This window comes from Monodelphis domestica, chromosome 6, assembly GCF_027887165.1.
Source record: "Monodelphis domestica isolate mMonDom1 chromosome 6, mMonDom1.pri, whole genome shotgun sequence".
In the NCBI taxonomy this organism is placed as follows: domain Eukaryota; kingdom Metazoa; phylum Chordata; class Mammalia; order Didelphimorphia; family Didelphidae; genus Monodelphis; species Monodelphis domestica.
Window position 1 is genome coordinate 252,334,182 of NC_077232.1, and position 25,986 is coordinate 252,360,167.

The 25,986-nt window shown below is 39.1% G+C and overlaps 2 protein-coding genes across 13 annotated transcripts in view; one reads left to right on the forward strand and one right to left on the reverse strand.

The window, feature by feature from the left end:
* The window catches only part of LEF1 (lymphoid enhancer binding factor 1), a 176,618-nt gene that overhangs the window by 11,233 nt on the left and 139,399 nt on the right, over positions 1–25,986 (forward strand). The window lies entirely within an intron of this gene.
* On the reverse strand, positions 19,845–23,071 carry LOC130455100 (uncharacterized). The gene is made up of 2 exons (XM_056803103.1): positions 21,851–23,071; positions 19,845–21,231 (listed from the first exon to the last, which is right to left on the reverse strand). The coding sequence occupies exon 1, from the start codon at positions 23,025–23,027 to the stop codon at positions 22,092–22,094; it is 936 nt and encodes a 311-aa protein (XP_056659081.1). The 5' UTR covers positions 23,028–23,071; the 3' UTR covers positions 19,845–21,231; positions 21,851–22,091.

A 25,986-nucleotide genomic window follows, 5' to 3' on the forward strand; every position in this document is an offset into this window, starting at 1 on the left:
CTTGACGGAGCACTCACTGCTCCGTTCTGTCATGGCTCTAGATCTTAGATAATATTTCAGGACTTGGAGAATGCAGCAATTTCAGCCCTTCTCAATCTTAAAAACAAAGTGTGTGCTTTTTCCTTTTTTAAGTGACTACCTGGGGAGTCTGGCCTTCCCACAACCATGCAGTCCCCAGGGAGCCATTTCCTGAGGTTTTCCAGGTTGAGAGTTTAGGTTCAGCTCCATTCTAATTGATGGCATCAGAGCATAATATAGGAGGAAGTAGTTATTGGTAAAGTTATTTCCTGCATGTTTGTATATCCTGGAATGAGACTTATTTATTCCCCCACCCCAACCCCTACTTGGTCTGGAGGTAGAACATGTTTTCTGTGTAGGTAGAAGGTAGGGAGGCTATAGTACCTAAACACAATGAGGGATCGGAGAAATAAATGGGTACAGATTTCTGCTGTTTCTAGCCTGTTTGGTTGGCTTCTAGAAGACTGGAGGCCAGACTTATACAGTGGACCACATAGGGCTTTCCTGGAGTCATTAGGAACAATACTGGCTCACCTTGGTCACTTTTTGTCTAAGACAAATCTTAGATATTGATAGAGAGTTCACTATGGCAAGAAGCAGAGCTTTCTCAAGGATGAGGACTTTTTAAAAATGTACTTTTAGCTACAGAACATTTGCTATATTAATGCGTTGAGAAGATATGAATCCATGGTCTTAATTTTAAAACTCCACTCCTTTTCCCTGAAACGACTTTATGATATTTGTTTTTTTCCTAATATCTCCTGAATAATATGTTTTGAAGCGTTAAGGTGGACTGTATTATTTATAGTTGCTGTGCTTGCAAAAACCATCAGTCCATAATAGGTAGGTAAGGGATGAGCTATCTCCTAAGTGATTTATTGCACAATTCTTGGGGTGGAGGAGCTCTGCCTGTAAAAGATGGGAGAATCACAGCTGTCACAGATGTTTATAAGATAGCTAAAAAAAGACACTGTTTCTGTCGTTCAGTTAGAAACTACTAACTCATGTGGACTTTGAGTTACATTTCTAATAGTGGACCTGGATTTGTAGTGATTTATCCATACTCTGCAACAGTCCCCCCCTTGTGGTAAGAGGGTTGGCCCTTTAGAAGCAGGATCTGTGGTTGTGGAAACTGGCCCATGTGGAATATAACTTGTGGCCTTATTAGCACTGTGATGGAGCTAATCTGTCATTCTTTGATCGGCCCCTTTTAACTAATCCCAGGAGACTTATTCCTTAAGCATGATTTTCCTTGGTTTATTCTAGGGATCTTTTTTTTCTGAATAAGATCAGTTCTTTCTACTTTTCTTGACCCTCTTTTTGTCCAGTATCTGCATGTGTGGACCCCTTTGGTCTCCTCAGAATAATCTTAAAAAAGAATTTTTAAATGCACAAACTAAAATAAATGACGAAGGAAACCCAATTCTATTGAAATAGTTATCAAAATATATTTTAATCACCCAAATTAATGGACCCCTGGAAGGGGGCATCTGTGGACCCCAGTTACAAACTACTCTGAGCATGTATGTGTGCATATGTGCAGTACAAGAAACTTGCTTCTCCTTGCTTTTAGAACAAGATTTGAAACCCCAAAAAGAAAATATACATGGTATCAGAATGGACACATGGAAAAACACCAGAACATTTATGATTGAACAAAGAAAAGAGTATTTAGCTTATCCTCAGGCAGAACCAATGTTCAGTACTTTTTGGTGTTTCAGAGTTGGGAGAAATCATTTAAAATCTCCTTTAACTGGTGCTTTAGTTAAAGCTGCATTGTTTCTGTTCAAATGAACCTTTCCTTCCCTCTCTCTGTATATAGGTATATATACAAACACGAATGTATGGGTCTCCCCTTCTCAACTAGACTGGACATGCATCAGCTACCCATGAGCCTATCTCACTACTGATCAGCAAGGAGCTTTGACCTGAGACATTTCCAATATGAACTTGTTCAGCCTTCCTTAAACAAACTGGTGCATTTCCCTTAATGCCTCTTATCTCGACTGGGGGTCTCACCATATTAACACCAAACTTAGTTCAGATACCCAATAAGTATGGTCTACTGTATAGCAGATGCTTAGGCTGAAGAGCTCTGCCAGTCTCAACCTCCTCAGGTAGCCAGGATTATAGATGTGTGACACCAATTTAGCTGGATACTTCTAGATTATCTAAAGCAGCTCATCCTAACTTGGGCTCTGTGGACGCTCAGGTCCCTTATGGACCCCCAGGGGCCTATGAATGGTTCGATTTTTAAAAAATATTTTGATAATTTCAACATATCCAGAGGTCTTTGTCATCTTATGTATTTTGTATTCATTTATTCATATATGTATTTATAATTAATTACATTTATTCATTATTTAATTTTATATATTTATATATAATTAATATGATATAGTATGTATTTATTTATTTTTGATTATTGTGTATAATTTTAAAAGATTATTCTGAGGAGGGATCTGTAGGCATCATCAGATTGCCTGTGACCCAAAATAAGGTTAAGAACTCCTGGTCCAAAGTGTCTCTGTATTTCTCTATCAAATCTCTCATCCATTTCCCACTTATAATCTATACTGTGCTAAGCACTGGGGATAAGAGAAAATAAAAAACAATCTTTGCTCTCAAGGAGTTTACAATCTAATGGAGGAGACAACATACAAACAATTATATACAGACAAGATAGAATTAAGCATTGCTTCATGCTTTGTGTCTGCACTGCCTAGCACCCCAAAGAACTTACATTCTATGGGGGAGATAACATAGATGCAGTCATATAAATATATGCAGAATGCATAAAAAGAAATATCTAAATATCAGTCAATTTGGGGGGGAAAGAAGACACTAAAGTTTGGGGACATTAGGAAAGACCTCTTGTTGGAAATGGCATTTTGACTTGGGTAAAGGCAGTCCTTAGACTTCATTGAAAAAGTTAAGATAAAGTTTTTAAGTTCTAGAAGCACACATATTTGTGTTTTTTTTTAGCCCATGGCCCATATATTTAAATATATGCACATTTATTTGAATCTCAGAATACTAATTCCATGAAGCAAGAGCTCTTTCCTCCTACCCACTTGTCAGTTAAAGACAGAATTGATTTCTCAATGTTCATGGGTGAATTGTTGTCCAACCATGCTCTACAAGGATTCGAGGTGCCCTCACTATAGAGAAACCTGAAAAAAGGGGGGCAGGGAGAGAGCACAGGACCTTCAGGATTGGTAGGTTTTGATCGTTTGACCTGGGCTATTTACAGATTTATCAAAGACAATTAGGGAGATCATTAAATCTCCATAAAACACTATTTACATAGGGATACCCATAGTTTGCCAAATCTCTGGAACAGGGGGTTAGTGTGACTCGGACCCCAAGGGAGAATATAAAAGACATTATTGCAGTGTACGCAAGAGATAGAGCAGAGGAGGTAGTTTTTGTTGCTTTTCTTTTTCATTCTCAACAGGTTAAATACAATTTTAAGAACTGCCTGTGATGTTAGGGGTGGAACGAGGTAGGAGAGGGTTGAAGAGCTTTTTAAATTATATACTTAGGACAGCCAGGTAATGCAGTGGATGCAGATGGAGCTCCAAGTCTGGAGTCTGGAGGACCTGGAATCAAATTTGGCCTCAGGCACTTCCTTGCTGTGTGACCTGGGGCAAGTTACTCAACTCTGTTTGCTCAGTTTCCTTATCTGTAAAATGAACTGGAGAAGGAAATGTCGCTCTTCTGTCTAAGCATGATAGGAAGACAGAAGGTAAGAAATTGCCTACTTAGCAAAGGGTTTGGGAGCTCTATAAAAATTTCATTAGAGACCAAACATTCATTCCACTGTTCCTAAAATGATTCAGGATGGGACTTCTTGATCAGCATGTATTTTTTAATCATCAACTATGAGTCTAGACGCCAGAGACAAAGACCCAAAAGAAACAGTTCTTGCCCTTGAGGAGCTTACATTTTATGGGAAAGACGAGAGAGAGAGAGAGAGAGAGAGAGAGAGAGAGAGAGAGAGAGAGAGAGAGAGAGAGACAGAGACAGAGACAGAGACAGAGACAGAGACAGAGACAGAGACAGAGACAGAGAGAGACAGAAAGACAGAGAGAGGCAGACAGGCAGACAGAGACAGAGAATACATTTAAAATAAATATGAGCTAAATTTGTGGAGAGAAGGAGCCATCTGAGGACACCAGGAGAGGCCCCTTGTTGTAGATAGTATCTGATCTGAGCTTTGAAGGAAAGGGAAAATTCTAAGAGTGAAGGTGAGGAAGAAGACTATTCCAGCAAACTTCTGTTCAGAGGCATGGAGTTGATAGTGGAGTAAGAGTAAGGAGAGCAGTTTGGCTGGAAGTATGTGAAGGGGAATGATATATAATAAAGCTGGAAAAGGAGATTGGAGCCAGATTTTGAAGGGCCCAAAATGTTAAAAAAAAAAAAAAAAAGAGGTTGCACTTGCCCTAGAGGTAAAAGGGAGCCACTGGAGTTCATTGAGCAGGATACTAACATGATCAGACTTGTGATTTAGGAAAATCACAGTTTATTGACTTCTGTTCTTTATAGAATTCAGTTACTACCACCACCACCACCACCCACACACACACACACACACACACACATTTTCATATGTCAGTTTGTCCCCAAGAAGACTGGGAGGAGGGGAATTTGTGTTTTTTAAAAGCGAGTTTGTCCTCGATGCTAACCTAATGAAGGGACATAAAGAGAAAGGCTCGAGTTTTCTGGAGCCAGAGATGAAGTTGGAGATCTGACTTTGAATCCTAGCTCTGCTAATTTCCTATCTGTCAGATCTTGGTCAAGTCAGTTAAATGCTCTGGACCCAAGTTTCCTCATCAGTAAAATGAAAGGATTGGATAAAATAGATTCTATGGTCCCTTCCATCTCCAATCTATGATCTAAACCATCAGAATTATGAGAATAAGAGTGGCTTCAGGGAAACTTTAATTTCCTAATATTTGGTGGTGCTATCAACCTCCCAATGAAAGCAGAGACTGTAACAAACTAACAAAAGAAAAGTCTGACCTAGGATGTTTTCTCAGCAAAAAGAGATCTTATTGCAACTTCCTTTTAAAAAGGCAGCTATAAGGAATTGCTTATGAATTTCAAGGCTTGTATCTGTTACTCTGTATATTCCTTCTTCACTTTCTATGGTGAATGGTGAAATAGAAATGTTTCATATTAATTTTCGTATTGTTTCTAAATTGTCCATCGTCACTAACCAAAGATGATGAGGAAAGGACAGCTTTAAGGGGGGAAAAGGCAGAAGGAAAGAGGAAGCAGTAGACTGATTTTTAAAATCCTAGATCACTTCTGAGCAGGTTAAAAACTGTAACTATAGAATGTGAAATTTTCATGTAGGAATTAAAGAACAATCATTATTTGGAGTAAAAAATAATGGAATTTGGATTCTGATATGAGGAACACATCGTAATAAGCACTTATCTCACACCTAGGTCCTAGCAATCTAATTGAAGATAAAGGAATGATAGGAATGCTTTTTTTTTTTTCCAGAAAGGTGCTTGAAATGGAAATGTATTAGTAATAATAAGAAAAGCTCCTTCAAGTGTGCTTTAGTATCATATGATTAATCCTTTTCAATTCACTTTTGTTCTCTATCAGATACAGAGGACTTTTTCTTTTAAGTATTCAGGTTATTTTCGGATGTTAGAAAAATATTTGGTGTGGTTTTCCTGTGTTTTGCAACATCAAGCAAATAAAGATTCCTCTAGTGTAATGAATTATCAGTGGGGAATGTCCCTTGCAGGATGCAGAATTTTTAATTCTTGTGTTAGTGGAGAAGGGAGCAGAAAAGTCCCAGGTGAGAAAGCAGTAGAGTGGAGAACTCCAGAAGGGAAATAAAATGGCCAGTAAAAAGGAGGAAATGGGAACAACTCTCTCTAGTCTCCTCTTTGTTATTTCCTTATTATAAGGGAAATGATGAGATAAAGTTGAAAACATTTTTGAAAATATTGGATGGTGGAGTTTGTATTAAGATTTTGAAAAAGAAATCCTTGGTAAAAATTCTGATTTTCCCAAGGGAATATTCTGTAATAAAATGTGATAAATGACCTTTCACTCCAGATTTCATTAATTTTTTACTTGATTTTGAGTTTTAGGAGATTCCCTGACTTCCCCATCATAATCCTCTAGGAATTGGATAGTAACTATTTGCTTCCCAGATCTGGCAAATGAAAGTCTCTAATCCTCCTGAAGAAGTAAGCATGGTATTAAAAAAAAGTATCTGATTTCACTGACTAACAAGGATGGGAAAGAGATGATTTAGAGTGAAGTTGACAAAAACAAAAAGAGCCAAGAACCTTGCCTCAGACACTTCCTTTGTGACCAAAAAAAAGGATGAACTAATTTCTTTCCTTAGGAGTTTCATCTGGGTAAAATACATTAATTTCCTCTATATCTGAGGTTCTTAACTTTTTCTGTGTCATAAACCCCTTGGGCAGTCTATAAACCCTTTCCCAGAATACTGTTTTTAAATACATAGGACTATGATGGATAGTGAAAATAATAATATATTTTTACCCACTTAAATTCACAAAATTTCTCCTGAAATTTATTCATAGACCCTTGGAAAGTTAGTAAATTTCAGGTTAAGAACCCCTGCCCTGTACCTAAAAGTATCAAGGCCAAGAGCTTTTTTGGAAGGGCAACATGGGGAAATCTAAGCTTCTCTAGTCTGATAGGTTGGGATATAAGGGGTAAGGAGACAGAACAGAAAAAGAACCAACTCTCATTGCTCTCAGGCTTTAGATCTCTTGATATAAACTATTATGTAAAGCAGATATATATATATGCATATATATATAAAATCTGTTGTATTATGTCAACAGTCTACATATAATTTTTCTCTTTTTTATTTTCTTTAAAAAATAAAAATGTTCTATGACTAGTTGAAATGAAAAAAAAGAAGTGGCTTACCAAGAAAGCTACTATCATTTTTTATACATACATTATGTATTCTCTGGATCATTGAGATGGAACTAAAAACATGGTAGAGAAAAATCAGCATTTGCTGCAACTGTGGTAATCAGTAAGGAAGCTGTTGCCAACAGCAGGAGGAAAATAATGATCTGAGTGTTCTTGGCAAACCTCGAAACCATTTATTCCATTTTTACTTATTTACTTTTACATCTTGTATTTTTTAAACAAATATCTCCCATTTGAAATTCAAGAATTTAGTAGGTCCAACAGATTGAGTGGAAGAGGTTTTTTTTTTATTAAAAACAATCCAGTTAGCTGTTATTGTATGCAAGACTTTAATTTCCAAATACTGAAGTTATAAACAGAATTGGTATAACGACTTTGTAACTAGATTTTGGTGGATATTTTAATAGAAGTTTAACTTTAAATAAAGTTGGTATTTCAGTCTGGACTGAGATAACATTTATTTAAGGTCTTCATTTTTAAAGTGCTTTAATCATGATATCCTTTATATCAATAAGTAAAGAACTTGTACCTGATGATTTCTGTTCATAGAAGGATCTGTTTATTCATTGCTTAGAGGTTGATTTTAAGTATCCAATCATAAACTTTAGGTAACTCTTACCTCACTCACAAGCATGCTTTAAAGAAATAGCTTTCCTTGTCTCTGTTCTCATTTTGTGGATGTTCTGGGTGGGCCTGAGTCTCCCGTCCCCAGTCAGGAAAGTGAATAAAATCTGTGATTTTTGTCCTACTCTATTGAAGTGTTTTGTCTTGTTTTTGTTTTTGTTTTATTTCAACTTCAAAGATGATTGCAGTTTATATTTTTAAGGGATGTGGTTAGACAATGCCACAGAATCGAAAACCTCCAACAGGATGACAGTCAAATTCTCTGAAATGTCAATACCTCTTTTGGTCATCTCATTTTTTTAAGCTTCCAAATTCAAACATCACTTATGTAGGAAATGGAATTTCAGACCAGGTTTCTGGTTTTAAAAAACTTTATTAGAAGAGAGCTAAAAGGGCAGCTAAATGGCTCAAGTGAATTGAGAACCAGGACTAGAGATGAGAAGTCCTGGGTTTAAACCTTGCCTCAGACACTTCCTATTTGTGTGACCCTGGACAAGTCACTTAACTCCTTTTGCCTAGACCTTACTGCTCTTCTGTCTTGGAACCAATACACAATATTGATTCTAAGATGGAATATAAGGGTTTAAAAAAGAGAGGGCTATAAAGAAGTTGCTTGGACTTCCACAACCTGTCTAGAAAAGAAAACAGTCATTTGGGCAACGTGACTGATTTTTCTATGTTATGTGCAAGTAAAGATAGTGCTTTCTTCAAAGGATGTCTTCATTAGTTAAGGGCCAAAAAGTACTTGAAAAGGATTTCTTCCGTGTGTGTGTGTGTGTGTGTGTGTGTGTGTGTGTGTGTGTGTGTGAAGTTTTCTCTGTAGGTTTTAGTGACAGCAAAATCCCCTGAGTTCTAAGAAAACCAGAGGATCAATGTTCTCTTGTTCTTGGGCCTCATAGTGCAACCTTTCATTTCATTTGATCTACACAAATCATATAAAAATCACAGGAAATGGAAGAGTTTGTTAGGGTAAGTATATCAGAAGCAGACATATTTTAGTAAGATGTTGGGATTTTTATGGGAATTCTTTGTGTGCTTCTCTGTTTCCCTGTCTCTGTCCCTGTCCCTGTCTGTGTCTGTTTGTCTGTCTGTCTCTCTCTGTGTGTCTTGCCTTCTGTTTCTCTGTCTGTCTGTATCTGTCTGTGTCTGTCTGTCTGTCTCCCTCTCCCTCCCTCCCTTCTGTCCCATTCCTCCAAGTCTTAAGTGGACAACGTAATTAACCAGATGGCTTTGGAGGGTAGAATTTTGTGCTTTTTGGAGTCTCTTTGGTACATGGGGTTGTCTTTATCATGCCAGTGCTGACTCTTTGCAAATGAAAATATCCTGCCAGGAAAAGTGTTCTTTGTACATAAGGCAATTAAAATGTGGTTTGCGTTTCATTTCTAGAAAGAGCTGTTAGCTATAATCTTTGTGATGCCATGATGCTAGGCTAAGTACGAAAAATTAGTTTAGAATCAACCATAATCATGATCACTCCAGGGAAGTTGTGAACACTGTGTGTTGAGCTTTATAGAAAAGAAAAGAAAGCCCTAAAGAACCTTTCTCTGTTCAAGTTGTGTCTGCCACTATGAGCATGAACCATTTCTCCTTAGTCAAATGATGTGTTTTTCACTCTTCTCTGTTTCCACCAAGCACATAGGAGTTATCTATGTATACTTTGGGTAACTCACTCTGGAGCTACCTCACCCTGGAACACAGTTATCCAGTTATTATATTGGCTTGATCTTTTGCCCATTTCATTATAGGAAGGACAGTGCTGAGCTCAGAAGATGGATATTTGATGTGTACGAAGATTATCACTGAAACTGTAAAAATAAGAATAGTTTTGTTTCTGTGGGACAGCTGCTAGGTGGTGCAGTGGGTAGAACACTGAGCCTGGAATCAGAAAGATCTGAGTTGAAATTCCATTTCACAAAGTGGCAAGTCCCTTAACCTTGTTTTCCTCAATTTCTTCATCTATAAAATGAGAAGGAGAAAGATATGGAAAACCACTTGGTATATTTGCAACAACACAAATGAGCCCAAGTGGGGTCACAAAGACTCCACTTACAGACACAACTGTCACAGACAAAAGAAGTTGTGTTTCAGACACAACTAAAAGTGACTGAAGAGCACCTGCAGTATGCCTTTAGACCTAGTCGTTATGACGGAGAATTCAGTATCTTAAAAGGCAGTGTCCACATTTGTTTTCAAGTTTTCTTTCCTGGTTTTTGCTAAGAGAGTTTTTGGTTCAGTGCTCTAACTTTAAGGTATTACTTTTGGGATAGTTGATTTAGTTGTTTCTCAGGATGCTGTGTAGACCCTTCTTTCTTTTTTTTTTAATAACCCTTACCTTCCGTCTTGGAGTCAATACTGAGTATTGGCTCCAAGGCAGAAGAGTGGTAAGGGCTAGGCAATGGGGGTCAAGTGACTTGCCCAGGGTCACACAGCTGGGAAGTGGCTGAGGTCAGATTTGAACCTAGGACCTCCCGTCTCTAGGGCTGACTCTTAATCCACTGAGCTACCCAGCTGCCCCCTAGACCCTTCTTAAGCTTAGATTTTTCCTTCATCGAAAATGTAGAATGGTCTGGAGAGATGCCCTTCTAAAGAGTTTTATAACTGAATTGAGACTGGACAGTAAATAATCTGGCAAGACAAAGGTTTTCAACTATTTATAGAGTCACTTCTTAATTTGGCACTTTCTGTGAATTACTGTTTTAAAGTGAACAAGTTATTAACATGGCTACCATATTAGTAGATTGGGTGCATGTGTGTGGAAACCAGCCGTTTTGGATATTGTATTTAATGTCTTAGCACTCATTTATTAAAGCTGTCTTCTTGAAAGATGTTTGGTCCATATTTGGAGTTTATATTTGTATTTGGCTCATCTTCATATTTTCTATATCTGTATGCTATATAAATATATAATAACTTGTTTGATATATATGATGCAAATATATTTAATATAGTAGTATGCAAAATATAATAACTTGTCCATATATTTGCATATAAATATATTTATACAAAATATATATTTATATTTATGAGTTATATATATGATATGAATGGGATATTCCCTCCCCTGCTATAGGTCCCAGCCTAGACAGGCCATCTCTTTGTGTGACTCTTGTTCATAGCTTCGTATAAATCCTCGCCATGGAAATTCACCAATATACTGGGAGGCTTCTTCTAGATCCTTTGGCTGCTTTGTGTGGGTGCCAATGAGCTGTCCCTCTGCTATCCCTTGTTCTGGCTAACTGATTCCCCTGACTCTTTTTTAGGTCACAATTTATCTAGAGATATTCTTTACTTCTCTACTCCTGTACAATTTGTTAATAACGTGCTATAGTTTACTAATACCCGACCCAACATTTATCTCTCCATTGTTGTTTTGGTGACCATAAATTACTTATCGAATGTGATTAGAACTAATTCTATGTGAACACTAGAGTCATTCAGCGGGTGAATTTACATATGTTCATAGCATTTGTAGCTGAGTATAAATGGATCAGAGAAGTAAGATGGGAGGGTTTTTCAAAGAATTTTCAAAGAAAGGCACAGCATCTCTTCCTCTAACTCCAGATTGATTTCTGTTAGCTTCCTAATTGGGGTCTCTTCTAATCTCTCCTCTTTCTAGTCAGTATTCCATTTTTTCAATTGTTTCTGTCATGCCCAGCTCCTTGTGACCCCACTTGAGGTGTTCTTGGCAAAGATATTGGAGTGGTTTGCTAGCTCCCTCTCCAGCTCATTTTACAGATAAGGAAACTGAGTCAAGTAAGATGAATTGACTTGTCCAGGACCACAGCTAGTAAGTATCCAATGCCAGATTTGAACTTGGGAAGATGAGTCTTTTTTTTTTTAAATCCTTACCTTCCATTTTAGAATCAATGCTATATTAATTCCAAGGCAGAAGAGCTGTACAGGCTAAGCAATGGGAGGTTAAGTGACTTGCCCAGGGGCATACAGCTAGGAAGTGTCTGAATCTAGATTTGAATCTGAATCTAGATATGAAACCAGGACATCCTATCTCAAGGCCTGGGCTCTCAATCCACTGAGCCATCTAACTGCTCCCAATGAATTTTATTGAATTTAGACCTAGTACTCTATCTACTGTACTACCCAGACTGCCTAGTCAGTATTCCATATCACTGCCAAAAGAGACTTCATAAGGCACAGATCTGTTCATATCACTCTTATTTGTTTCACCATATCTAGAACAAAATACAGACTTCTTAGTGCCTAGAATCCTCCCTTTTCCACACTTCTTTTCTGAATTTCTATTTTCCTTTCAGTCTTAGCTCAGTTGTTACTTTCTCCATGAAGCTTTCTCTCTCTCTCCTCAAATTACTTTATATTTATTTATTTGTGCTTGTATAATAGCCTCTTTGTAGAATGTAAGCTCTTTGTGGGCAGGAAGTGTCTTGTTTTTGTCTTTGTATCCCCAGCAGCTAGCTCAGCGCCTTGCACATGATAGATACTCCTTTCTGATCTAGAACAGTAAACTCTTTGGTCCAAATCTTCATAGACCCCAAGTCAGAATTACTCCACTCACAATTGGAATTCTTCCTTGGTTGAGCTGTTCTAAGTGACGAACAAAGGAGTACAAACTCAGATCCAAGTTGGTCCCAGAGTGAGCCTTCATCATCTCCTGTCTTGATTATTGCCATGGCCTGCTAATGGCTCTGTCTGCTTCAAGACTTTGCCCACTCCAATCCGTTTTCCCCATTCAGCCATCAGAGTGATTTTCCTAAAGCACAGGATACCTCTTGACTCAGGAAACTCCAGTGGTTCCCCTTTGCTCCCAAGAACAAATGCAAGATGCTCTGTGTAGCATTTGAAGCCCTTCCTAAGCTAGCTCCCTTATACTTTTCCAATCTCTCCAATGCATACTCTTTGATCTAGTGACACTAGCTTTCTGTCCTTCCCAATGAACGAGACATTCCATTTCTCAACTTGAGGCATTTTTCTCTAGCTGGAATGCTCTCCCTCCTCTGCTCTGACTGCTTACCTCCATGGTTTCCTTTAAGTTCCAATTAAAATCACACCGTCTACAGGAAGCCTTCCCCAAATCCTCTTCATTCCAGAGGTTTCCTATAGCGAATATTTTCCCATTTATCTTTTAAAAAGCTTGCTATCTATTTGTTTCCTCATTAGATTCTAAGCTCTGTAGTAGCAGGGACTGTCTTTCCTCTTTTTGTAGCCCTAGCATTTAGCATGGAGCCTGGCTTGATTAATGGTTGGTGAATAAATGAATCTAGCCACCAACACTAGGTATCCTTCTCTCTGTCCTGGTACCCAAGCTGTTCTGATCATTACTACCTCTTCCAGGAGGCTTTCCTGGTCTCATCAGGTATTCATGCTTCCCAACAGTTTGGATTTCTTTATTCTGTGCAGTTAGTTATCTTTGAACATGTTATCATCTTTGAAAATGTAATGTCCTTGAAGTCAAGAGCAGCCATGCAGTTTAATTTTTGTCTCCATATCCCCATCATTTTGCAAACTGCCTAGTATGTAGTAAATGATTGTTGAATTAAGGAATATAAAGTTATGGCATAATCTTTACCACTTTCCACATTTTGGGGATAGTGTTTTTACAGGATAGGAGCCATATTTGGGTAGCTATCTAGGGCAGGAAGAAGAAAGGCAGAGGAAGGAGGGTGCCATCATAGGAGAAAAAGAAGGTGATTTGTATTAACCAACATTGACCATTCATCTTTCAGAATTTAGCAGCACACTAAAATTAATTGGGATCTGGAAGCACAACTTTGATTTGAAAATAACATCTGGCAATGAAAATAATAACTAGCAGATTTCTTGGTAGAATAGATGCTTGGGATCACCATGATAGTAACAAAATGATCCATTCTTGACTAAACAGCTGATTTGAGTGTATATATATTGGGTCAATAAAGCAATGAGGAAATAGGAACAAGTAGTTAAATGATTCTGGATTTTCTTTATAAGAACTTATACAAACATAAATTATTTTGCTATTATTATTAGTGAATTTAATACTAGAAAGAGAAAAGGGAAGGGCAAAGCATTTATGTGGTACCTACTATGTGCTAGGCACTGTGTGACACACTTTTTAATAAGTATCATCTCATTTGGTCATCACAACCCTGCAAGATAGATCCTATCATTATACCTATTTTATACTTGAGGAAACTGAGCCAAAAAGAGGTTAAGTGACTTTCCCAGGGTCACAAGCTAGTTAGTGTTCTAAGGCTGAATTTAAACTCAAAGTTTCCCAAGAGTATAAAGTTTGGTCATGTAGGGATACATTGGAAGGCCAATAAATGCTAAAGAGTGGACATTTCTTAATTTCTAATATTGATAATTTCCCCATCACAGCTCTTATTTCTTCAAGTTCATGCCCATCCTTCTAAATTTTATGGTTACCTGAAAATAGGAAAATATTTTCATATCTCTAGATTTATATTATCAGACTCATGAGAATCAGGATTGACCTTTGTACTTGGACAAAATAGCCCTTCCTTCATGATCTGGGTGAAGGGAAAGAAAGATCTAGAGGGCTCAAGGGACCTAAATGCCTTTTTTTTGGAGATTGGTTTTGAAATGCCTTTTTTCTCAGTATAGAGAACTATTTACAGACTTCGGGTTGCTTAGAGTACAGAGTACTAAGAGGAAAAGTGACTTCTTCCCAGAAACTAGAGAAATTCATAAGGCACCTACTATGTACAAAGGACACTGCTAGGTGCTGAAGACACAGTGTCAAAAACAACGAGAGATGTTTTTACATTCAGAGCTGGTAGGAAGCAAGACTTGAAGTCAGATCTTCGCTGCCTCCAAGAGCAACCTTCCATTTCTCTCTGCCATGCTGCTTCTCAGAAAGGGTCCTGATCAAGAAAAGAATGATCAAAAGGCACAGCAGGAGATCTGGATCATGAAAATTCTGGGCATCTAATGTCATTACATTCATGGGGTTGAATTAATTACTGCTGAAAGTCTGCTTTCACCTTATTTGCCCATACCCAGCTTCACATACCACCCTGTTTACACTGTTCCTTCCTTTTGGTCATAATAGAGATGAATGCCTTGCCTTTATGACTGGTGAGTCCATGCTGCAAGTCTGTGAGGTGACTCGAGTCACTGGTATTTGAACAACAAAGTGATTAGAGTCTCCTCTTAAACTAGATTGTGTTGGAGTTCTTTTTCCTTTTCTGGGCTGCTCATGGTTGCTTCTGATTTCTGGACAGGCAGTCATATGGAAGGAGGGATATTTCTCTGAGTATTTCAGCAGAGGCACAGATGGCATCTCATCCTCCAAAGGAGGAGGAAAGGAATTGTTTCCTTTTACCAGGATTAGGGAAATACAAGTGAAAGTCAACAGTCAGTTTTGTAGGAGTTGATGACTCTCTGGGAAGAATGAGATTTTTGTCTGTTATGAAATCACATTCCTTGTTTCAAGAAAATAGATATCTGTCTGTTGCTAACCATGGGAGGGTCTTCTTTTTTTTTTAGCTTTTATAAAGGAATATTTATTACAAAGTTAGATCAAGGCTTAGCACATGATTTTCCTCAAAACTTCAGGACCTTATACCATTTTAGACTATAATTAGGTTCCTTTCTTATTCCAATTCTTATTTACATTAGTCCCACCGAATTCCAAGTCCAATGCATGAGGGTCTTCTTGCAATTTTGAGTTCCCTTGAAGGTTCTCCTTTTGTTAATCACTCTCAGGGTATTACCACTCCAAGGTTAATCACTCTAAGGATAGGCATTCCTGCCCACCTTCCTTTCATGCCTTATTTTACTCCTCTATTTAACATGCATATAGAAATTCCAACTCCATTCATTCCTCATTCAGTGATTCTTAAGATGGGATCCATGATTTTTTTAGTAGTCCAATAACTATATTTCAATATAATTGGTTTCATCTGCAATCCCAAGTTTTAGTTTAACTCCATTGTTTTGAGAAGGGGTCTGTGGGCTTCATCAGACTGATAGAGGTATACATGAGCCAAAAAAGGTTAGGAATTCCTGCATGCTGGTTGTATTCTCTGACACACTTGTGGGAGATGTCATCTTACCATCTAATGTTCAGCAGGAAGTATTCCCTTTCATTAGACTTTAAGCATCATGAGAACAAAGACTATGCCACTTTTCATCTTCCTCTCACCAGCATCTTACATAGTGTAGAACTGGTGGAGAATTTGTATTTAATACTGGTTAAACTTAATTGAGCTGTAAGCAGGATGTCATGTCCAGTCTAAGTTGCATGACTCTACACACCAGTGAATGCTGCCATTGCCTAAAACTTGCTGTTGGGTGCCATATTGGCAGCAGTCTCTGCCAAAGTCCACGTTAACCTAATAACCGAGATGCTCAAGAATAAATTGAAATGGTCTTTAAATTTGAGGCAGGGCTATTTCTCAGTTTCATGTTCCAAGGAGAAAATTAAGGAAAGAAAGAAACTCTAGCAGGAAGGATCTAGGTGGGAATTACCCAGCAATAATGGGAGGTATTGGTTTTGGAAAGAATGGTTGACCCATGGAGAACATGGCATCCTCTTCTCTAAAGGAAAAGATATATATATATTACTTTTAGGGGATTATTTCAATATCCTTCATTTTTAAAAAATAATTTTTAAAAATTAATTGATTAATTTAGAATATTTTCCCATGGTTACATGATTCACATTCTTTCCCTCCCCTCTCTCATAGCCAATGAGCAATTCCACTGGGTTTAATATTCTTTCTAAAGGGCCCCTGGGAGGCAGTGATTCCAAAGTGGATAGATACCTGGCCTCTAAGTCACTTCTGCCACTTTCTGCCTGGGTGACCCTAGGCAAGTCACTTAACTTACAATAGGTAACTTGCAGCACAGGTATTGATCTATACTGGCAGAGTGTGTTTCCCCACTAAGTTCCCCATTGATCTATCAGTAGGCAGCTAGGTATCGTAGTGGCCATTCCTAGAATCAGGAAGACTCAACTTCCTAAGTTCAAATCTGGCCTTAGACACTTACTAGCTGTGTGACTGGGCAAGTCTCTTCCCACTGTTTGCCTCAGTTTCATAATTTCTAAAATGAAATGGAGAAGGAAATGGCAAGAAACTCAAGTATCTTTGTAGGGGGAAAAAAAAACCAATTGGGGCCATGAAAGGTTGGACACTACTGAAACAGCTGAACAACAACAACAACAAAATCAGTTAAGTTCTTGCCACATGCCAGATGCAGGATTACAGATACTAAAAATCAAAGCAATTCCTATTATTAAAGAGCTTGCATTCTATTGGGGGAGACAACACATATGAATGAAAATATATTTGTAATAAATACAAAATAGAAGCAACTAGATGGTTCAGTGGAGAGAGTGCCAGGTCTGGAGATGAAAGGTCCAGGGTTCAAACCTGACCTCACATACTTCCTAGCTGTGTGACCCTGGGCAAGTCACTTAACCCCAATTGTGGAGCCCTTATTGCTCTTCCGCCTTAGAATCAATTCTTGGTATGTATTCTAAGACAGAAGATAAGGGTTTTAAACATCAATAAGTGAATACCCTAGTGGTGAAGGGGATTTGATAAAGGCTTCACATAGAAGATGGTGCTTAAGCTAAGTCTTAAAGGGGGGTAATGGGGACTCTGTGAGGTGGAGATGAGGAAGAAATGAATTCCAAGGATGGAAGATGGTCAATTTAAGGGCAAGGAATGGAGTGCTAAGTGTGAGCAAGCAACAATGAGTGCCAGTTTGGCCAGGCTGTAGAGTGAGATTGGAATGACAGGATGAGTCCCTATTATCAAGAATTTCCAAAGTCAGACAGAAATTGAGGCACGAGGGGCAGCTAAATGGCACAGTGGATGGAGTACCAGGTCTGGAGTCAGGAGAACCTGGGTTCAAGTTCTACCCTCCTAGCTGTGTAACCCTGGGCAACTCACTTAATTGTGTTTGCCTAGTCCTTGCCTTTCTATGTTACTAAGACAGAAAATAAAGATTTAAAAAAAAAAAGAAATTGAGGCACAATCTTAAAAGTTTTAAGAAGAAGCCACTAGAGTTTAGTGAGGGACCTGCCACCTTTTTAAAGGAATTGTTAAGGAAATAATTATTTAAGTATTCAAGGAATATCACCTTGGCGGCTTCGTGGAATATGAGTTGGAGTAGTGAGGGTTTTGAGGCAATGAGACCATGTAGGTCATTGAAATACTCAGATCTAGAGACGAGGAGGACCTGATCTAAGCTGGTGGCTTTGTGTAGAGAGAAGTGGTTAGATGCAACGATAATAGCTGGCTTTAAGGTTTGCAAAATCCTTTATAGGCATCAGGCATCCAGACCAAAAAACGAAAGGGTTCCGAATCCTAGCGTGACATTTGCTTGCTTTTGTCTCATCTCCTAATTATCTCTGACCAAGCCACTTCCCTGCATCTGGATTCGAATCTGATCCCAGATATTTCCTGTGTGACCATCACATAGCTGTGAGGCAGCAAGGTGGCACAGTGGATAGAGTACTGGGTCCGTAGTCATAAGACTCAAATCAAAGGTTCAAATCTGACCTAACTTTATTTACCCTAGGCAAGTCACTTCACTCTGTTTGCCTCAGTTTCTTCCCCTGTAAAATGATCTGGAAAAGGAAAATGACATAGCACTCCAATATATTTGCTAAGAAAATTCTAAATGGAGTTGAACAAGACTGAAATAGCTGAACCACAAGCCCCTTTTTTCTTTCCCTCAGTTTTGGTAAAACAAACAAACAAACAAACAAAAACTTTTAGAGAAGAGCACAGATTTCCAAAAGTCATAGTCCTTTCCAGAATATGAAAGAAACAGCTAGATGGTTCAGTTGATTGAAAGCCAGAACTGGAGATGGGAAGTTCTGAGTTCAAATCTGGTCTTGGATACTTTCCAGCTGTGTGACCCTAGGCAAGTCACTTAACCCTAATTGCCGAGCCTTTACCGTTCTTCTGTTTTGGAACCAATATATGGTACTGCTTCTAAGACAGAAAGTAAGGGGTTTTTTTTTGTTGTTGTTGTTTTAATGGAATATGAAGTTTAGTATAATGGAATGTGCCAGGTCTCAAGATATTATTGAAAAAGCTTCACTTCCATTCTCACATATGGCACAAGACCTTTAAGTATTTAAGTATTCTGAAATACTTTCACTAGAAGCGATTTATGTATTTCATTTGGGAATGGATGGAGCATAGGGCTACTTGGATGCTTGCGTCTTTAGCTTGTCTGGGTGACTGGTAGCTGCTGCAGCTTCTTCCCAAGTTAAACAGAAAGGAAATTAAAAAAATCTCCAAATCCCCCTCTCCTACCATCACTCTTCTTCAAATGCTATTCCGTGTATGGGGGGGGGGGTTCCATGTTACCTTATACATGTTCAGATGGAAAAGGCTTTTCCAGTGATCTAAGGCCCATTGTAGACCCCTCCATAGAGGGTCTTGAAGAGTGTGCTGTGCCCACTTATGGAAAGTAAACACTTGTTATTGAGAAGCGAGCATGAGTTGAATTTATTTTTATATTCATAAGATTATAAGCCATAGATTTAGTCCTGGAAGGGGTCTTGACACTATCACATACAACCCTCTCATTTTATAGATGAGGAAACTGGCAGCGAGAAAGGTCAGATGATTTCCTCAGGGACATACAACTAGTTAGTGACCAAGGAGGGATTTGAACTCAGATCATCTTGACTCCAAATCCAATGCATCATCCATTCCACTGGATCAGCGATGGCAAGGCTGCCATTTAGGAGAAGGCAGTGACTGTAATGACTCACTCCCTTGGACAGTGGAGGGAAATGTATTGTTAGAATAATAAATTAAGTGGTCTTCTGACAATGAGTTAGATCATGTTGTGGGTTTGGGGTGTAGGAGATTGCGATAAGCTTTTATGGGTACAACCTTTTTAATGGCACTCAGATTTATTCCTCTAGGCAGTGAGCATTTTGACTGTTGATGATAGAGGTAGCAACTGACAAAAGGCATTTGGAGGGGTGAGGGATTAAACTTGGACAGCTTTATGGGGTTTTGGGGGGATGGGGTTAACTGTTTTTTTTTTCCTTTGGAAGACAATAAATAAAACATTTATGTTTTTTAGAAGTGAACCAGAAATCATAGTTTTGAAATACAGCAATGAAACATTTTGAAATACAGCAATTAAGCATTTTAAGATTGAATTTGTTTTTGTAACTCCATTCATGTAATATAATAAAACCTCTCCCTTCCACCAAAAAGAGAAAAAAAAAAGAGAGAGAGAAAAAGAGAGGAAGGAAGAAGAAGAAAGAAAGAAAGAGAGACAGACAGACAGACAGACAGACAGACAGACTAGGAAACTAAATCAAGCAGACTTTTCTCAGGCAACACTGACATGATCCAGTACAGTCATGGCTATAATTTTTATTCACAATTTACAGGCAGCCAGCTAAAAATACAAAGACTCACTTTGTCACAATAAATGGAAGATACTTTGGTTCTTCCATGGTTTGAACTGAGCCCCTAACGTGAAGTCAGAAAAACCAGAGCTCAAACCCTGTCTCAGACACTTCCTTAGCTATGTGACCCTGTGTGACCCTGGGCAAGTCACTTAATGTATGTTTGCCTCAGTTTATTTATCTGTAAAATGAGGTTGTGGCATTCAGTGGTCTCTGATTTCTCTTTTAGATCCAAATCTATGATCCTGTGATTTCATGAATTAAAAGATATCACACAAATTGATTCTCAGGCTCCTCTAGTAAAATGATCTGGATTTCTTCATGTCAGCCCATTTTGATCATTTTTCAGGTCCTGAAATTAAAAGGTTAATGTGCAAATGCAGTAAGAACTGTGTGGAGAGAAAATATCCACAATTTTGTGGCAAAGAGGATTTCCTCACAAATGAGAATGATTTAATATTTGCATTTTTCCTTTCCAGCTGATTTTTAATTCTTCCTCATTTCCCCAGCTCTCTGTTTTTCTATCTCCCCACTTCATTAAATTGGGAATTTCTTTCCTTACTGGAGGGGGCGAGTCAGTCACAGCTGGTAGTCTTCAAAGCTGTAATTCGGGAATTCTAGTAGAATATCTCACAGGGCTTTCTCTGCCAGACGATGGTGGCAGCTGCTGGACATAGCCTTGTACAATTGGAGGTGTGGTGGGGTGAATAATGTCGGTCTGGCCACTGACATTTTCCCTCGTAATGATTTTATTTTAGCAATGTGTTATTCATAGGGCTGCTCTCGGTTTCTGAGGCTACTTTTTATTTATTTTGCCACAAGCCTAAATCAGAAACAGCTTTGATAGAAAGGGAGAGTGCCCTCCTATCGATCATTTGGGCTTCTCTCCTTGGTGGAATTTGGTCCGATTTATTTTGGTGACTCAGTCCTCGGGATGGAAATGTCAGGGTCCATTAGGAGTGCCATCATCTTGTCTGGGGATCCAAGGGCAAAAGTGGAGTCCTGGAGGAAATATTCTTTTTAAATTTAATTTAATTTTCTTTCTTTCTGGTTAATTTCCGTTTCTCATTTTGAAAAGGAGGCAGAGTTGATTCCAAATATCAGCCATCCTTAGCAGAACACAAAGAGCATGGATGGGGGAGAGGTTCTTCAGCTTCTGGGCTCCTCTCACCTTGCATCAGGTGTGTGGAAAGTCATCAGGCTAGATCCGGGGTGCTCTCTCTTTCCTGATCTGAATCACTTATGCAGTCATTTTCATTTTAGCCTTTAGACTTGGAGGGGAAAAAAAAGTGTGTGTGTTTAGCCATCAATTCATTTTGTGTGGTCTGAGTTATAAAAATCACCCCCTCCCCGCCCGCTGCTTTTTTTCCATATGAAAAACATGTTTTTCATTTGGAGGAAACTTATATAATTTTTGTATGCTTTCTTTCTTTTGTAGTGCTTTAAATTAAAAACAAATGTACTTCCCCTCCCCCGTGTTTCTGGCCTCCCCCTCCCCCCATCTTTGCATGTTCCAATTACAGAGTTGTGAAAATAAGTCATCTTTTCGGCTTTTGTTACTTTAAAACAGCTATCGGTGATGTCAGAGTCAATACTAAAAGCATTAAGAATACTGGCAGAATGTAATACAGCTGCAATCCAACATGATGTTGGAAATGAGGTTGAGAGCATAAAGGCTTTCCATATTCCCAGGGCGCACAACTGCTCGCGGCCTTGGCTTTGATCTCTTCAAAGGCTGCTGCCTCCTCCTAGATGGGGAGACTTGGCTGCCACTCGCTTGCATTGAAAGAAGGCAGAGGTCTCTATTCAGGCAGAAATCAATCACTGTGCAGAAACAATTATGTGTAATTCAACCATCATGAAAACAGGACGAGATTATGGGTTTGTTACCTGAGTGACTGTGTGGAGACGGGCCTCGGAGAACACTGGAGTCCTGCTGACACGCCTCATCTTGATGACAATTAGAGACACATGAAGGATGTGGCGGGCGGGGAGGCCCGATGACAAATGTTGGTCCAGCAGAGCAGAAAATGAGGTTACAATTGGGAGATAATGTTTGCATATGTAACCATATTTCAGCAAGCTGGGCAACTTCAGAGGACAGACCATCGTCAACTCTGGCTCTGGGTCTCTACGTCTGTGTACAGTAGGACAAGAGGCTGGGGGTGGGAGGGGGAAGAATTCCAAGGGAGATTGGAGAGACAGACAGACAGAGACAGAGAGGGAAAGGGAGGGAGAGAAAGTCAGAGAGGCAGAGAGGCAGAGAAAGAGAGAGAAAGTGAAAGTAAGAGACAGACTGAGAGAAAGAGACAGAAAGGAAGAGAGAAAGTGAGGCAGAGACAGAGAGCAAGAGAGAGACAGAGAGAGAGAGAGAGAGAGAGAGAGAGAGAGAGAGAGAGAGAGAGAGAGCAAGAGAGAGACAGACAGACAGACAGACAGAGAGAAAGGAAGAGAAAGTGAGACAGAGAGAGACAGAGAGAGAGAGAAAGGGAGGGAGAGAAAGTAAGAGAGACAGAGAGGCAGAGAAAGAGAGAGAAAGTGAAAGTAAGAGACAGACAGAGAAAGAGACAGAAAGGAAGAGAGAAAGTGAAGCAGAGACAGAGAGCAAGAGAGAGTCAGAGAGAGAGAGAGAGAGCAAGAGAGAGAGACAGACAGACAGACAGACAGACAGAGAGAGAGAAAGGAAGAGAGAGAAAGTGAGACAGAGAGAGACAGAGAGAGAGAGAGAGAAAGGGAGGGAGAGAAAGTAAGAGAGACAGAGAGGCAGAGAAAGAGAGAGAAAGTGAAAGTAAGAGACAGACAGAGAAAGAGACAGAAAGGAAGAGAAAAAGTGAGGCAGAGATAGAGAACAAGAGAGAGACAGACAGAGAGAGAGAGAGAGAGAAAGGAAGAGAGAGAAAGGAAGAGAAAGTGAGACAGAGAGCAAGAGAGAGACAGAGAGAGATAGTGAGACAGAGAGAAAGTGAGAGAGAGAGAGAGAGAGAGAGAGAGAGAGAGAGAGAGAGAGAGAGAGAGAGAGAGAGAGAGAGAGAGAGAGAGAGAGAGAAGAGAACTTAACTTGGGGCATGAAGTCCCTCCCCAGCAGTCCCCCTGTTAGCCTGTTAGCTTGGGATCTCCTGATTTGGGAGACTATCTGGAAATAGCACAGGGCTTTTATGCCTCACCATCATCCAGTAAGCATCTTTGAAGTGCTTAACTATGGGCCAAGCACTGTGTTTCCAACCTTTTGGCTCAGATCTGAGCTTATCATATTTTTATTCGTTCATCTTGAGTCTTGTGTTGGCATTCTCTTATCTCAATTGGAGATCCATTTGGCAAACAATTTGTCACCGGTGTAAGAATGCCATGCTTTCTAAGATACTTTTTTATTTTCTAAATCAACCATTGAAATGTATGGTCCTTTCCTTTCATTGTCAATTAAAGGCTTTAAAAAAAAGGTTTTGTTTTGTTTTTCCTGGATGGAAAAATTATAACTTTTTTTTTCATGTCAAAGTAAAATATATTTACTAGAAGGACCCTGGTGTGCAGAACGGTCAGAGAATTTTATTTTATTTGATTTTGTCCCTGTCACCTAACAAAGGCTTGCAATACCACCACCACCCCCAGCTCTTCCAGATAGCCCTGGGGGAGGGGGGTAGAAAAAGAAAAGAAAATGCTTGCAAAATAAAATGAAAAACCAAACCAAACCCTAGATGACTGACTCTAAAATGGGCTGACTGCTGCTCAGTTTGATACATAGGACTGGGTTTACCTTTTATTCAGCTCCAGCTTAGACATCAGAGGCGTGAGAGTTGCTTTGAGTTTACACATCTTCAAACAATAAGTCAAAACAACAACAACAAAAAAAATGTGTAGTCCGCGCAGTTAGTATCTAAAGATAAAAGAGAAAAATAAAGTTATGTTAAAGCAGAAAGAGGGAAGGAGCTGAGATTCCAAGGATCTGCCGAGGACATGTGAAGAGTTGAAGTGGGTCTTGTGTGAACTAACATCAATGAGTTTTTATCTTATCAAAAAGTTTTAGGGTTGCCAGTTCTTTTCAAACTGGATCCACTCTGCTCCAGGGCTGCCTGAAGCATTGGCTTCAATAAAGTTGCAGCTTTTTTCCCCTACCCTCTTAAATATAACCACATAGGAATTAGATTGCATTTCACTCAAGGTATAAAACTTGCCACAGACTTCAGCAGCAAATTAGGGGTTTTGATAATCCCTTGATATTTTGAATATAAATTAAGTGGGTTTTTTCTTTTACTGTTTAGTGAAAGCTGTAGATTTACATGAAAAGCGAGGCAAATCTCTACAGTTTAGACTTTTTCTTCAAGCCACTTTTTTTTTTTTCTTGAGGAGTGTTGCAAAAACTCTGTGCTTTCATTCGTGGGAAATCCTGGTTTTTCCTGCATTTCTTGTGGGTGCAACATCAGCTCTTTAAGGAGAATCAGTTGAACTTACCAAAGCATTTTGGACACCAACTCTGTGTGATCCAGGGTGTTTTTATGAATCTAAGTTCAACAAAGTAAAACCTCTGCTTAAACCTTTTCTTAAAGAAAATGACACCGAAAAACTCACTGATGAGCTGTCTTCCCAAATGATCTTGGTTATAAGGTTCATAGTCTGATTTTTACTCCTCCCTCCAACCTAGCCACCCCCCTCCTACAATGGAAACTGGTTCTTCCTTGACATGTAATTCATGCTGGACTATTTCATGGGATGTAGTCACTTAGGAATTCAGTTTGAAAGTTTTTCACATTATCTGGAAACCAATCAATAATTTTAATAATAGCTGTACAAATTCAAAATTCTGGAACTAGGTGTCCTGATATTAAGATTAACAGCAAAGGAGAATTCTTGATGATTTTCATGTGGCTGCTGGTTATCTTGAAAACCAACAATACTGCTGGTTTCAACTCAAGTTTCCTAATACAAACTCTGGGAAGAGGGGGGTGGGAGTGCCTATGACTTAGTTATTATCAAAGTTCTTGCTCTAGCATAAACATTGCAACCCAATGAGATTTGCCCAAGGCCCTTGTTTAAAAAAAATAGAATGAGACTCCCTTCTAGTCAACTATTGAGCTGTGCCAGTGATTCTCAGTGTATGTATTTTTAAAAAATTATTATAGTTCTCATAATTACTGTAGCTTAACTACGCTACAGGCCATACAATCACCTAAATTTCTAATATAAGTGTCTTCCTTCCCATAATTCAACTGCTCCCAGTTCCTTTCTTTCCTTCCTTCCTTCCTTCCTTCCTTCCTTCCTTCCTTCCTTCCTTCCCTTCCTTCCTTCCTTCCTTCCTTCCTTCCTTCCTTCCTTCCTTCCTTCCTTTCTTTCCTTCCTTCCTTTCTTTCTTCTCTTCCTTCTTCTTTCTTCTTCTTTCTCTTCTTTCTTTCTTTCTTTCTTTCTTTCTTTCTTTCTTTCTTTCTTTCTTCTCTTTCTTTCTTTCTTTCTTTCTTTCTTTCTTTCTTCTTTCTTTCTTCTCTTTTCTTTCTTTCTTTCTTTCTTTCTCTCTCTCTCTCTCTCTCTCTCTCTCTCTCTCTCTCTCTCTCTCTCTCTCTCTCTCTCTCTCCTCTCTCACTCTCTCCTCTCTCTCTCTCTCTCTCTCCTCTCTCTCTCTCTCTCTCCTCTCTCTCTTCCTCCTCCCTCCCTCCCTCCCTCCCTCCCCTCCCTCCTTCCCCCTTCTTCTCCCTTCCTGCTCCTCCTCCTCCTCCTCCTTCTTCTTCTTTTCTTCTTCTCCTCCTCCTCCTCCTCTCTCTCTCCTTTTTAGTCTAAATCTTAGAAGATGGTCAAAATGGACTGAGTGGGGTACATAGTAGAAAAGAAGACAGAGAAAAGGGAATCAGCATGGGTGAGGGTCAAGATCCCAACCTCTCAGGCCTTGGATGGAAATTCCAAATTAATGACATAACAACCTTGTTTACAAACCTTGTTAGCTTAGATTCACCTATTTGCTTAGATCCATCCAAGCCAACAAATAGCATTGCATTGTGAACAAGTACACTGAACAGCGCTCCCCCTAAATTGAATGAACATGT

What these genes read in the sequence shown, in the direction of transcription:
- LOC130455100 (XM_056803103.1), bottom strand. Translation starts at nt 23,027, where the DNA reads ATGCCCCAAGTTAAGTTCTCTTCTCTCTCTCTCTCTCTCTCTCTCTCT.